This window comes from Macrobrachium nipponense, chromosome 1, assembly GCF_015104395.2.
Source record: "Macrobrachium nipponense isolate FS-2020 chromosome 1, ASM1510439v2, whole genome shotgun sequence".
NCBI classification, from domain to species: domain Eukaryota; kingdom Metazoa; phylum Arthropoda; class Malacostraca; order Decapoda; family Palaemonidae; genus Macrobrachium; species Macrobrachium nipponense.
In genome coordinates, this window is record NC_087200.1 from 61,938,268 (window position 1) to 61,949,895 (window position 11,628).

General features: G+C 42.3%; 1 protein-coding gene across 4 annotated transcripts in view; it reads right to left on the reverse strand.

The window, feature by feature from the left end:
* The window catches only part of LOC135219349 (uncharacterized), a 182,991-nt gene extending 172,627 nt beyond the window's left edge, over positions 1–10,364 (reverse strand). The window contains exon 1 of one of the 4 annotated variants that reach the window (XR_010315417.1): positions 6,715–10,335. Coding sequence is in view for 3 of the 4 variants with exons in the window: in XM_064256030.1 (XP_064112100.1) it covers positions 6,715–9,532 (2,818 nt within the window). In the remaining variant the exon portion in view is untranslated. Of the gene's footprint in view, positions 1–6,714 lie in introns of all 4 variants that reach the window. The other 3 variants (XM_064256030.1, XM_064256031.1, XM_064256032.1) reach the window with 3 other exon arrangements.
* Positions 10,365–11,628: the final 1,264 nt, after the last annotated feature.

An 11,628-nucleotide genomic window follows, 5' to 3' on the forward strand; every position in this document is an offset into this window, starting at 1 on the left:
TGAATGGAAGTTGCCAAATACCATCGTCCCCTCCCTAAACCAACCGGCCTCCCCCGCCCCCCCAACAAAAAAAAAACACACACATACACACACAAACACATACACACAACGCCAGTGGGGCTAGCGACCACCACTGGAGACACAAAAGAACACCTCGCGGCATTTGTCAGTGTAGAAACATGTCACTTTTCTGCTTCATATTCCAAGTATTATTATTATTATTATTATTATTATTATCATTATTATTATTATTATTCAGTAGACGAAACCTAGACGAAACTTATTCATATGAAAAAACCCCACAAAGGGGGACCAATGACTTGAAATTGAAGCTTCCAAAGAATATAATGATGTTCATAAGAAAGAAGCAAGAGAAAGTAAAGGGAAATACAGAAAAAGGGATCCCACTTACAGATTAAATGCACAAAAAATTACGTTTAACCAGTTCAATGAGAAGCTGGAGATCATGAATCAAACTCCCGTCCGTGCACGGATGTGAGAAAATTACTACCACACATTTTCGACATATGAGGAAAGACAAGAAGAAAAGGAAGCCAAATAGACCCCATTCGCCAGGCCAGCCTGTGAGCGCACACCCTTCGGCATCCCCAACCTAAAGCTATCTCCAACTTCACTTGGCCCAGCAACGAATCTGCGCTAAGGCCTACAGCCCAATAAGAACACAATGAGAGAGAGAGAGAGAGAGAGAGAGAGAGAGAGAGAGAGAGAGAGAGAGAGAGAGAGGTCAGCCGAGTAGGCTTATTCTCAAATCCCTCCCGATTCCTTGCAATTTGACCTTGGAGTGGTTATTCCGTAGAGTTTCCGGGGTTAACTGCCATTTTGAGAGAGAGAGAGAGAGAGAGAGAGAGAGTATTCGATTTGATTGATGAAATTCAGACAGCCAGATAGACACCCAGAAAATGAGGAAGATGACGTATAAGCATCTAAATGTAATAGACCAGGGAGGAAACCCACGGCTGCACTGAGAAGTCTAATAGTCAAGAGAGGCTGGACAGCAAGCGTGACGAAAGGAAAGATGAACGGAGGCAAAGTAAAAGGGTAAACACTGGGTGCAGCTAGGGACAGAAAGGACACTGCAAACACTTCAAATAATGCCTATGAGAGAGAGAGAGAGAGAGAGAGAGAGATATTAAACAATTATATAAACCAAATTCACTATGACAACTATACAGTGTAGTTACTTCGGGTGAGGACCAAGATCCTCCACAGCCGAAATGAATCAGAATATCCCCCGGCAACACATATATATATATGAGCAAGACGAGGAGTCGAATCCGAACTCCAAGCAACAGACCATGAATACAGCGCATAATGAAGTTGTCGCAATATCCACATAAGCAGCATACCGAGGATGATTTTTACCTCCCAAATGGAGGATGATTCTCATTCTCCTCAATAGGAGGAGGAGGAGGAATGAGGAAGAGGAGGAGGCGGAGGAGGAGGAGGAGGAGAATGGGGCAACGCGTGATGGGTGTGTCTGGCGCTGCCTCCATACAACTACAACCACCGGCCCCAACAACCCGTGACCCTGGTATAATCCCCATAAACTGCAATTACCGAGACTTCAAAGGGCGCACAGACGAACGCACAAAACGATTTCCAACGTGAATTTTACTCTTCTCGTCTCGCTTTTTTCGCATTTCGTCCATGTCTGCGGTTTCAACCTCGAATTTGAATGCCATTCTCTCTATTTTCTTACGTATTTGAATGTCGACAACTGATGACCTATTACGGCTCTCTCTCTCTCTCTCTCTCTCTCTCTCTCTCTCTCTCTCTCTCTCTCTGTTCTATTCCCAAAGCATTCAAGAGGAGGAGGCACAAACTGAAAACATGAAGTGGTGGGTACCTGGTGGTAGGTATCCAAAAGCTACCAAGCCTCCCTCCCCACCAGCACCTATTTCGATTATACAACACCAGTACAAAGCCGAGCGCCTAAGGATGGTGATAAGAGTCCACTGCAACAAAATGCAGTTTTTCTTTGATATTTCCAAACTTCACATGAAACGCAATTCCTCACGTAGGAAATTCCTACCTCTGCGAGAGCGAGCAAGACTGCAATTCCTGAAATGAAACCGAGGAAAAATTGACTTTCTTCTCTGCTTCTCCTTCAACACATACGACAACGTCCTCGCCGATGGGGGTTGGACTGCGGTTTCTTTCGGTGCTGGAAAGCCAGAGGGTAGGGTTTAAGGCCTGGAACGAGAGAGAGAGAGAGAGAGAGAGAGAGAGAGAGAGAGAGAGAGAGAGAGAGAGAGAGAGAGAGAGAGACACGTCCACCTAATTTGATGTTATACATTTTGACGGACTAAAGATGATTCATGCCTATTTTTTCTCACACTCTCTACCCCCACCTGCGACCCACAATGATAGACTAACAACCTGGTACATGAAGCACTGCTCAGGTCCACAGAGGCATGCCAGATATGAACATAACGCCCCAGCGTCATTCCCTCCCCGTCCGAATGAGGAATCGAACGATGACCATTCACTTGTGATCTGAGGGCACTTCTGACTTGAGGTCAGAGAGAGAGAGAGAGAGAGAGAGAGTGTGAATCTTTTTTTGGTAATTTGACGAATATAAGAACGATCAAATGAAAATGGAGATAATTTCTCATGAACCAAACGTGACTCCTGTCAGTGTTGACCCAATATACGTAGTAAGCAACACTCGCTAACAGGCGTTTAGGAATTCGAAGTAATTCTGTGTGGCGGGTTCCAGAGCACCTCTAAGCCAGCAAGGGGATGGCAAAGGATGCAAAGCCACCTTGAAATGGCAAGAGAGGAAACACACGGTCGATGGGCAACTCAACAACCAAGACTTGCCATTATGCAAATCCCCGGAGTCGCACCCCATTCCTCTTACGTCACTTCATCTCAACTTGTTGGGCCTCCAGTTGCAAAGCATTGGCTGCAACAATCTGAGATGGAGGCTGTTTTCAATTGTCCATTCATCTTCAATCTCTCTCTCTCTCTCTCTCTCTCTCTCTCTCTCTCTCTCTCTCTCTCTCTGACAAGAGGGCAGCTCGCGATAAAAAAACTTTTAAGGGTTACTGCAACATTCGTACTTTGAACTAATGAATCGTGGATGAATTCCACCAACCCAGTTTCAAGTCTTCGCCACTCAAAACAGGTGAACTGAAAACTGTTCACAATTTCCTTCAACAAGACCAAACCCTTTCACCTACTCATCTCAACAGCTGCAATCTTCCTGCACATTCAAATTCCATTTATGCGGAGGAGAGCTTTACAATGCTTTCCCCACCTAGCTTTCCATTGCCTTCAAACTCTTCCCAATCTTTGGACAACACTGCTGCATTCCTCGATTTTCACCAATATTATGACTCACTTCTCTCACACTATCAAATATATTAATTAACCATCTATATCAAAACCATGACTTAATCTCTCTAGTTTCAATTTTCCTCATAACAATTCATTTTCGCATCCCACAACATTGACTGAATGGAATGTAGAGTCGAGGTCAAAGGCTGGAAAGGAAATTGAGAGCAGGCAGGTCTGAAAGGCGCATCAGGAGGAAACCGTCAAAGCAGTTGCATTTAGAAATAATTGTTAGGCGAAGGTGGCTAGCAAGATGGAAGAAAGATATGAATGGAGGAACAGTAAAAGGACACAACATTGTACCTACGATTAATTACTGTTTGTCAACTTTCCACATCACTCCATCCGCAACAATATTCAACAGCATCCTAAACAGTCACTCACATGTATATTCTCAACCTTCAACCAACCTCTTTGCTCTCTCTCATCGTTTGAATTTGCCTGAATTTTGCCTTATATTCTATATATTATATATTATTATATATATATATAATATATATATATATTATATATATATATCTATATCTATATATATATAATATCTATATATATCTATATATAATATATATATCTATATATTATCTTATATATAATATATATATTATCTTATATATATATATATATCCTTATCATATATATAGTATCTATATATATATATATATATATAAACTATATATTATATTATATATATATAATATATATATTATCTATATATATATATATATATATTATATATATATATATATATCTATAATATGATATACCACATTCGAATCATTTTCAAAATACTCACCCCCACCGACTCACCCTTTATTCCAAGACCCAATCGGTCATTAACCTAACTCCAACCTTCACTTCTCAAGACTACTTTCTAATCGTTCCAAAGTTCTCGTTCATCTTCTCCTTCATTTCTATTACTGGTCTTTCTAGCTCTCTCCTGATATCTTCTGCCATACAAAACCTCAAACAATATTGACTTCCATTCAAAAAGAAAACCTATCCTATCTCATCTACCTTTAATAGTAATTGTTTACACTTTCAGCCTTCCAATACCCACAAACACTCACTCTCTCCTAACCATGGGACAAGAGCAAGGCATCTGACAAAACCTTCATCTGCTCGTTGCTCTTTTGTGCCTTCAACCCTGACCCACAAGTTCATCCATTGTCTCCTTACCTGCTCTTCTCACAGCCTTCTTATTCAGCTGTCTTCATTACTCTCAACTTATACCTCACTTTTTGTTTCAACCAAATAATGATCAGTTATAACTCTGTTCAATTCACTAATTGGAGAGAGAGAGAGAGAGAGAGAAGAGAGAGAGAGAGAGAGAGAGAGAGAGAGAATTTAAACTAGGCTAACAGAGTCAGAGCAAATGATAAACTAATATAAACATTGGTTAGAGAGAGAGAGAGAGAGAGAGAGAGAGATGGATGGAGGGATTATAGAATTTAGGGCATAGCCCAAGCACTGGGAACCTATAAGATATTCAGCGCTGAATAAAGCAGGCTAGATGGAGAGAAATGAAATGAAAAATGTGAACTGATGACAATCCTGCACCGAACGGACTGTATCAGCAAGGCCATTTTACTCTCCCCCCAGCATTCCATATCCAAAAGTTATGAAAGATCGTTTTTGGCCAGGGGGGAGAGAGAGAGAGAGAGAGAGAGAGAGAGAGAGAGAGAGAGAGAGAGAGAGAATGTCTGAAATATGTAAATATACTACGTCTTCCTAAACGAATTCCTCCCTTGCTTAAAAAAAAATCTAACTAAACCTTTGATTATGTGAACAACACCTATTTTAGCAGACTCTGTTCCCAACGAAATATGGTATTGCACCACATCCAGGATACTGCACAGAGTACCTCTGCTTTCATAGATTCATGAACTTTGGTTTTCTGAATTTCAGCACTTAGGAACACATTCATCACCCCACCTGTTGTCACTGGACTTGGAAGATTATTATTATTATTTTTTATCAACTCACTTTCACCACATTGAGACCTGTAAATGTGTTTTCTCTCGAAACATTATTGGTACCGTTACCTTTCAGTAACGTGTATAGTTGCTGACAATTTCAACAGGTGTCGAAATTCCGTCAGTGTTGAATGAAAAAAAAAAAAGTTTGAATGACAATATAGAGGTTTTCCCTATATAATTGTAGCTGGTTATTTTACTATAGCTACTGACTGAATTTTTATCTTTTATTTCATTTGCTGTTATTCTTCACCTTTCTTTGATGATCGATCATTGAAAAATGAGAGTTAGTGCAATAAAGCCGTACTTTTATTTTGAAACAAATAATTATTTTATTAGCTCATAAAATCTGAGAAATGCTTTATCAACTCAATTTAGTTACTCAACAAGCTTACGAAGACAGAGCAATTTTTTCATAACAGTATTACACATTAGTTCAAAGCACATATATATTTTTTCAAAACACTTGTATTTACAGAACATAATAGCCTACAATGGTGGCTAGAGATCTTTCTAAAATTAATGCATTTGGCTCTGTTCCGTAAAGGAAGCTAAGAGGAACTTGATCCTTTCTAAAGGATACTACTGCCTCTGTTGCATGCAAGTCTCGTGCACATTCTCCATCAAGACACGCTGCTTCTATTTAGTAGCTTGTAGGACCCAGGTGATGAAGCCAGAGAGCTGTGTATTTGAATGACTCCAACTATGGCTAAGCTAATTGTTATTAGAATTTATCAACCGTCAGAGGAGCACTATAGTATTAATACTGTACAAAATATCTGATAAGTAAAACAAAACTTTAAACGAAAAGCAGTTGAAAGTTAACATAAAAGTAAGAAATACTCTCTTGACCAATTATGACTTTCCAGCAAATCCCTGGCTTGATGACCTGACCTCATCGCTACTGCAAAATAAAAAGTGGCAATTCTCAGCAGTGACAGGAATGAGGAGGTCAACAAAACACACTGCTAGCTAAATAAGTTTATTTGTGCTAGTAATAGTTGTATTATAGTACATGTGGTAGCACAGCACCAGTGGAAAAATAATTAATAAATCATAATTAACTTGGCTTCTACAAACACATAAGGCGAATAGTCTTTGAAGTGTATTAAAAATGATCTTTTGCAATCATTCACTTGTAATCAATACTGTAATGACTGTTGATAATGAATTTTATCTACAATATATAAGAGTAGTGGTGGCAAAGGACAGCAACTGGTGATGAGATCAATCCCAAGAGAGGAACAATGAGATGAAGACAGGGATGACTAGTGATCGCCATCCGTGCAGACAATCCTCATCACAGATCCATCACCTCAGTCAAAATCATCACCACCACTATTGGACTAAGATGAGGCAGCAGCTCTTGCGATGGTGTTACCTTCTTCAGAGAGACCTTCAATGGATTCCAGGGCGTCGTCAATTTCAGAACCTATGCCATCATCCTCCAAGGTAGACGAGGAGACTATCTCAACCCCGCAAGTTACTCCAGGGGTTGAACTGATAGTAGTGGTGGTGGTAGTGGTGGTGCAGACGGAGGTAGAAAGGGCCGTTTCTTCCCTCTTTTCCCCTGTTGGGGGAGTTGGTGGTGTAGGAAGCTCATTGTCTTCCCTAAGAGGGGTGATGAGAGTCGGAGGTAATTGTTCGTTTTCCAAGAATGGTGGTGGTGGTGATGGTGAAGAAGGCAGCAGCTGCTGTTGAATGTTCTCAAGACTTGGCATATCAAATGCAAAGTCCACAGACTGCCTGTTCTCCTCAAGGACTGACAGCGTGGAGTGGAGAGTTCCTTGCTCTGCACTTGGTACGGGAGGTGCTGAAGGTAAGGTCTCCTCTTCACCAAAGGCTATAAACGATGTGACTGGGGGGGATGCAACTGACTCCTCTACAAACTTGCCCTCTAGAAGAGGTGACGGTGGAGTGGCTGGAGGTGGTGGGGCACCAAAACAGGGAACTTCAGGTAACTTTGGTTCTTCTTTTTCTTCTTCGGGTAAATCAGTCAGATGGGTTCTAGGTGGTGCTACAGGCTTTTCAGTCATCGTCGTAGTAGTAGTCACTACAGTAGTTCCAGTCTGCATTATCAATTTTTCTGGTATATCATCAAGCTCCTCAACAGAAGTCAAAAAGAAATTACCATTGGAGCTCGGGAACATTTCTTGAGACGATTCTATTATTTGTTGTTCACCTGGACTTCCTGAAACTAAATGCTGTGTGGTCTGGACAATAGCGTGTGTAATTTGTTCATCGGGGCTTCCTGAAATGAAGGGCTCTGTTGTCTTTAGATTCACCTGTCCAACAGGCATTCCTGAAAGGACCTGCTGTGCTGCATCTTCCAAAAACATCTTAGTTTCTTCATCTTCAGGGATGCCGGATATGTAATGACGGGTAGTTTCAACTATAGTCTGAGATTTCGGTTCGTCAGGATTTTCATCAGAGAGAAACTGGTGCGTTGTTTCAACAAGTGTTTTTGTAGTTTGTTCTTCAGGTGGCCCTGTAATAAACTGTCTAGTAGTTTCAACGATGGTCTGTGATTTTTTTTGCTGAATAGGAATTTCAGAACTAGCAGAAATAAACTGACGGGTTGTCTCAACAATGGTCTGTGGTCCACCATCGAAACGTGGTTCTTTAAGTGCTTCATTATCAATAATAAGTGTCTGGGGTTGACTTTCATGAGAGAATTCATGATCAAACTGATGACTGTCATGAGGAACAAAATGCTCTCCAAAATAAGGTTCAACTACTGAACCTGGAGTTCCAAACTCTGCAAAGGGATGAACATTTTCAGAGCTAAAAACTATATGAGAATTATCAACGACGTGAGTCAAGTCTTCAGATTTATATTCATTATTAGTGAATAGTTCACTTTCAGGAGCAGGTACATCCATACCAACCTCTTGCCTTCCATTGCAAGATCCTAAAGTTAACTGAGGGCTCTGAGATGTAGTAACATCGACCACATGAACTGGTGTCTTAAGATCAGCTGTTGATTCGGCAAATTTGGAATTTTCTGATACTAGCATTTCACAAATTACTTCAGGGTTATTTATTAAAGGCTTATCAAATGGTGTTCTGGAATTTTCCAAAAATTCTGCGGGATCTGATGCTTTCACTTCAACTTTATTAACCATAATTTCTGTTGGGGATATATCAACAAGTAATTCTGGGCTTTTAGATTCCATAACAATGTGTGCAGCTTTTGGGGGTGCCTGATCAACCAAATTTAGTGAAATTTCATCTGGTAATTTCTGAATTGTGGTAGACACCTTAGTCTCGGGAATCACCTGTGTACGTTCCTCATTATCTGAGAGTAGGGGCGTTTCATCGGATATGTCATCATACGGTATACATTCTGAGACCACTTCATTACCAGAATGGTTTGGGATTTTAGACACAGAGATATCAGGACTGACATGTTTTATCTTTGGTGCTTGTTCAGGAGATGGGGAGGAATGGAGTAAGAGAGGCTGTTTTTCCTCTGAAGTGGAGGAAGACCCAGGAGCAGAGTTTCTGTGAATACCTTGTTGCAAGACTAGAGGATGAGTGGAGACTTTATTTGACCTAATATTGGCCTTACTATGGTAGGGAAGGGTATGGTGAAGTTGTTCTTGATAGTGTGAGTGTCGAGGGGTCTGTTGTGAGCCAGGATCTGTCAATCGAGATGTAGGTCGGGACCCTCGAGAGAAGCTGTCATCATTGGCCAAGTCCTTGAAGAACTCTCGTCGTTTCTCTGCTAAATCTGCCCTACAGCAGGCTCCTGCAGAGCGGGTGGACGAAGGCGATGATGTTGCAGGGGAGGATGTTGCTGCAGGACCATCATGATGTCCCACATGGGCTGAAGGAGGTCGAGATCCTGTGGCTTTAAATCCAATGAGTTCGCACTGATCACTGTAGAATGAAGCAACAACATCCCTTCTACGGTTGGCTTTATCAGCATCATCTTCTGGCCTTAGGCGTACATCTCCAGACGGTGTAGATGGTGGAGTTACCGGTGCTGGTGGTGCTGATCCTAGAAGTTGTTGCTGCTGCTGTTGCTGTTGTTGTTGCTGTTGCTTTTTGGCCTCTGCAGCAGATGTAGTAGTTAGGCCAGAGCCAGCAGGAACGAGCAGGGCTCTTTCCTGCCCATCCCGAGGCCGGTATTTCTCTTCTTCATTTTTCAGAGGTCCTGTCTTTTTATCTTTCTTTCCAAAACAGCTGCAAGGCATGATGGTTAAGGCGATGATGGCAAATTCAGATAGAAAATATAAAACAAATGCATTCACACGGAAAACACTAGGTCGCAGAAGTTGGTGGAGCCTTCAGTATTTAAGAATACCAGTCGATTAAACTGTGCACAGCCAAATGGATTATTCACTAAAAGGCACAATCATCGGATAGTACAACGGAACTTTTTTTTTTTTTCGATTTATGGTAAATCACAAAAATGACGAACGAACATTCACTTCATCCTGGGTAATGCGAGAGACGAGGGCACGGCCAACAATAACTGTGCAGGCGGTGTCTCGGCCATCGTCCTTTTGCCTACACTTCCACCGCCGTCGCCATAACCGAGATGAAGAGGAGGAGAAACAGTATTTATATATCGAACCACCATCAACCAACCACTTCGAGTTCTAGTCTACATAAAGATAAGGCACAGGTGCTCCCACACAATAAGGCCTTCAAAGAAACACACACGGGAGCTATCCGTGTGAGTGTGCGAGAGAGAGAGAGAATGTGTGTGTGTGTGTGTTAACCCTCGCACAGACACTACAAATAAACACTTGCCGCACCACCAACTCCTCTTGTTCCCTGTGCACTGGTGCACCACACCACCACCTTATGTATACTGAACTGGCCCAGCCGAAAGTAGCAAAACCCCGCTGCTGCTGCTGCTGGTCTCGTCTCGTACACTCACACGCACACCCCGCACACGGCTGTAGTAGTTGATGTAGTAAGGTCCGAAGGCGTTCAGGCAGTCGAGAGAGAGAGAGAGAGAGAGAGAGAGAGAGAGAGAGCTGGGTTAGCGGGAGACGGGGCACGATACCCAGGCCGCTATGGCAGCGGCAGTGGCACTACTGGGACCCCCTACCCCGTGCACCCTCCACACCCCAATACCGATGCCACACCTCGGCAAGAAGACCATCCACCACCACCATCACAACTTAAACCATCCCTCTAATGCACAGAGCTCTCTCGCTCTCTCTCTCACTCTCTCTCTCTCAATCGAAAGTTTCCATCACTGAACAACTGTTTCCCCCCCTCATGACGAAAGATCGAAGCCGTGGTGAGAAAGAAACGACTTCAAATTCTCTTTCGAAGTGACTCAAGAAAATCTCCCCCGCCAAAAACAGAGTCATAGTGGCCTTGGATCAGCTCTTACAGGCAGCCATGCTGGGGGATGGAGGGGCGGTGGGGATGGGTGAGAAGAAGGGGCACACCACTAGGGGGAGGGGACTAGTAGGGGAAGGGGAGGAATGAGAGGCTGAGGATGAGAAGGAATGGGAAGGACCAGTGGCAGGAAGGAGAAGAGACAAGAGGAAAAAGAGAGATCCGCCGCAGAGAGAGAGAGAGAGAGAGAGAGCGTATAAGGAAGTTTACTCAAAGCTTTCATGAATAACAGAGAGAGAGAGAGAGAGAGAGAGAGAGAGAGAGAAGAGAACGGTGATGAAAACAGCATGACCATACGAGCAAGACAATTGCTTCCTCAGAATCAAATCTTATGACAAGCCACATTTTACTACAAGATGTAAAAGGAGTAAAGAATCTCTCTCTCTCTCTCTCTCTCTCTCTCCTCTCTCTCTCTCTCTCTCTCTAAATACCACGTATTAGGAGGAACTGTTAAGATGCCAAGTGTTCGAATACAGAACACATTTCACACGCAAACATGCGCATACAAATACACGAGCAGGGCAAGCGTAAAACTGCATGTCTTACATCACATCCAACAGCAAACATGCGTGTCCATAATAATCGAAGTTCCCCGAACGCTGACTAAATGCCTCGGCCATAAAACTTCCAAACTTAGGGAAAAGTTCATGAAAACTTCATCCCCCCATCAACTGTTCCTTTCCGCCCTGACGATTACCAACACAAGGAATCAACGAATGGAGGCTTATTATTAGCCTCACCAAAAGACTTCTATGATACAACACTGTCCACATGGGATATCCTTGAAACAATACTCTCCCTTGCAATATTCATGTAAAGAATGAGGCGAGATCACAATATATAAATATGTATGTGTGTAAGATCATAATATATAAATATATGTGAATACATGGATGTAAGTGTATTTGTGCATTGTCGTTTGTTCATGACT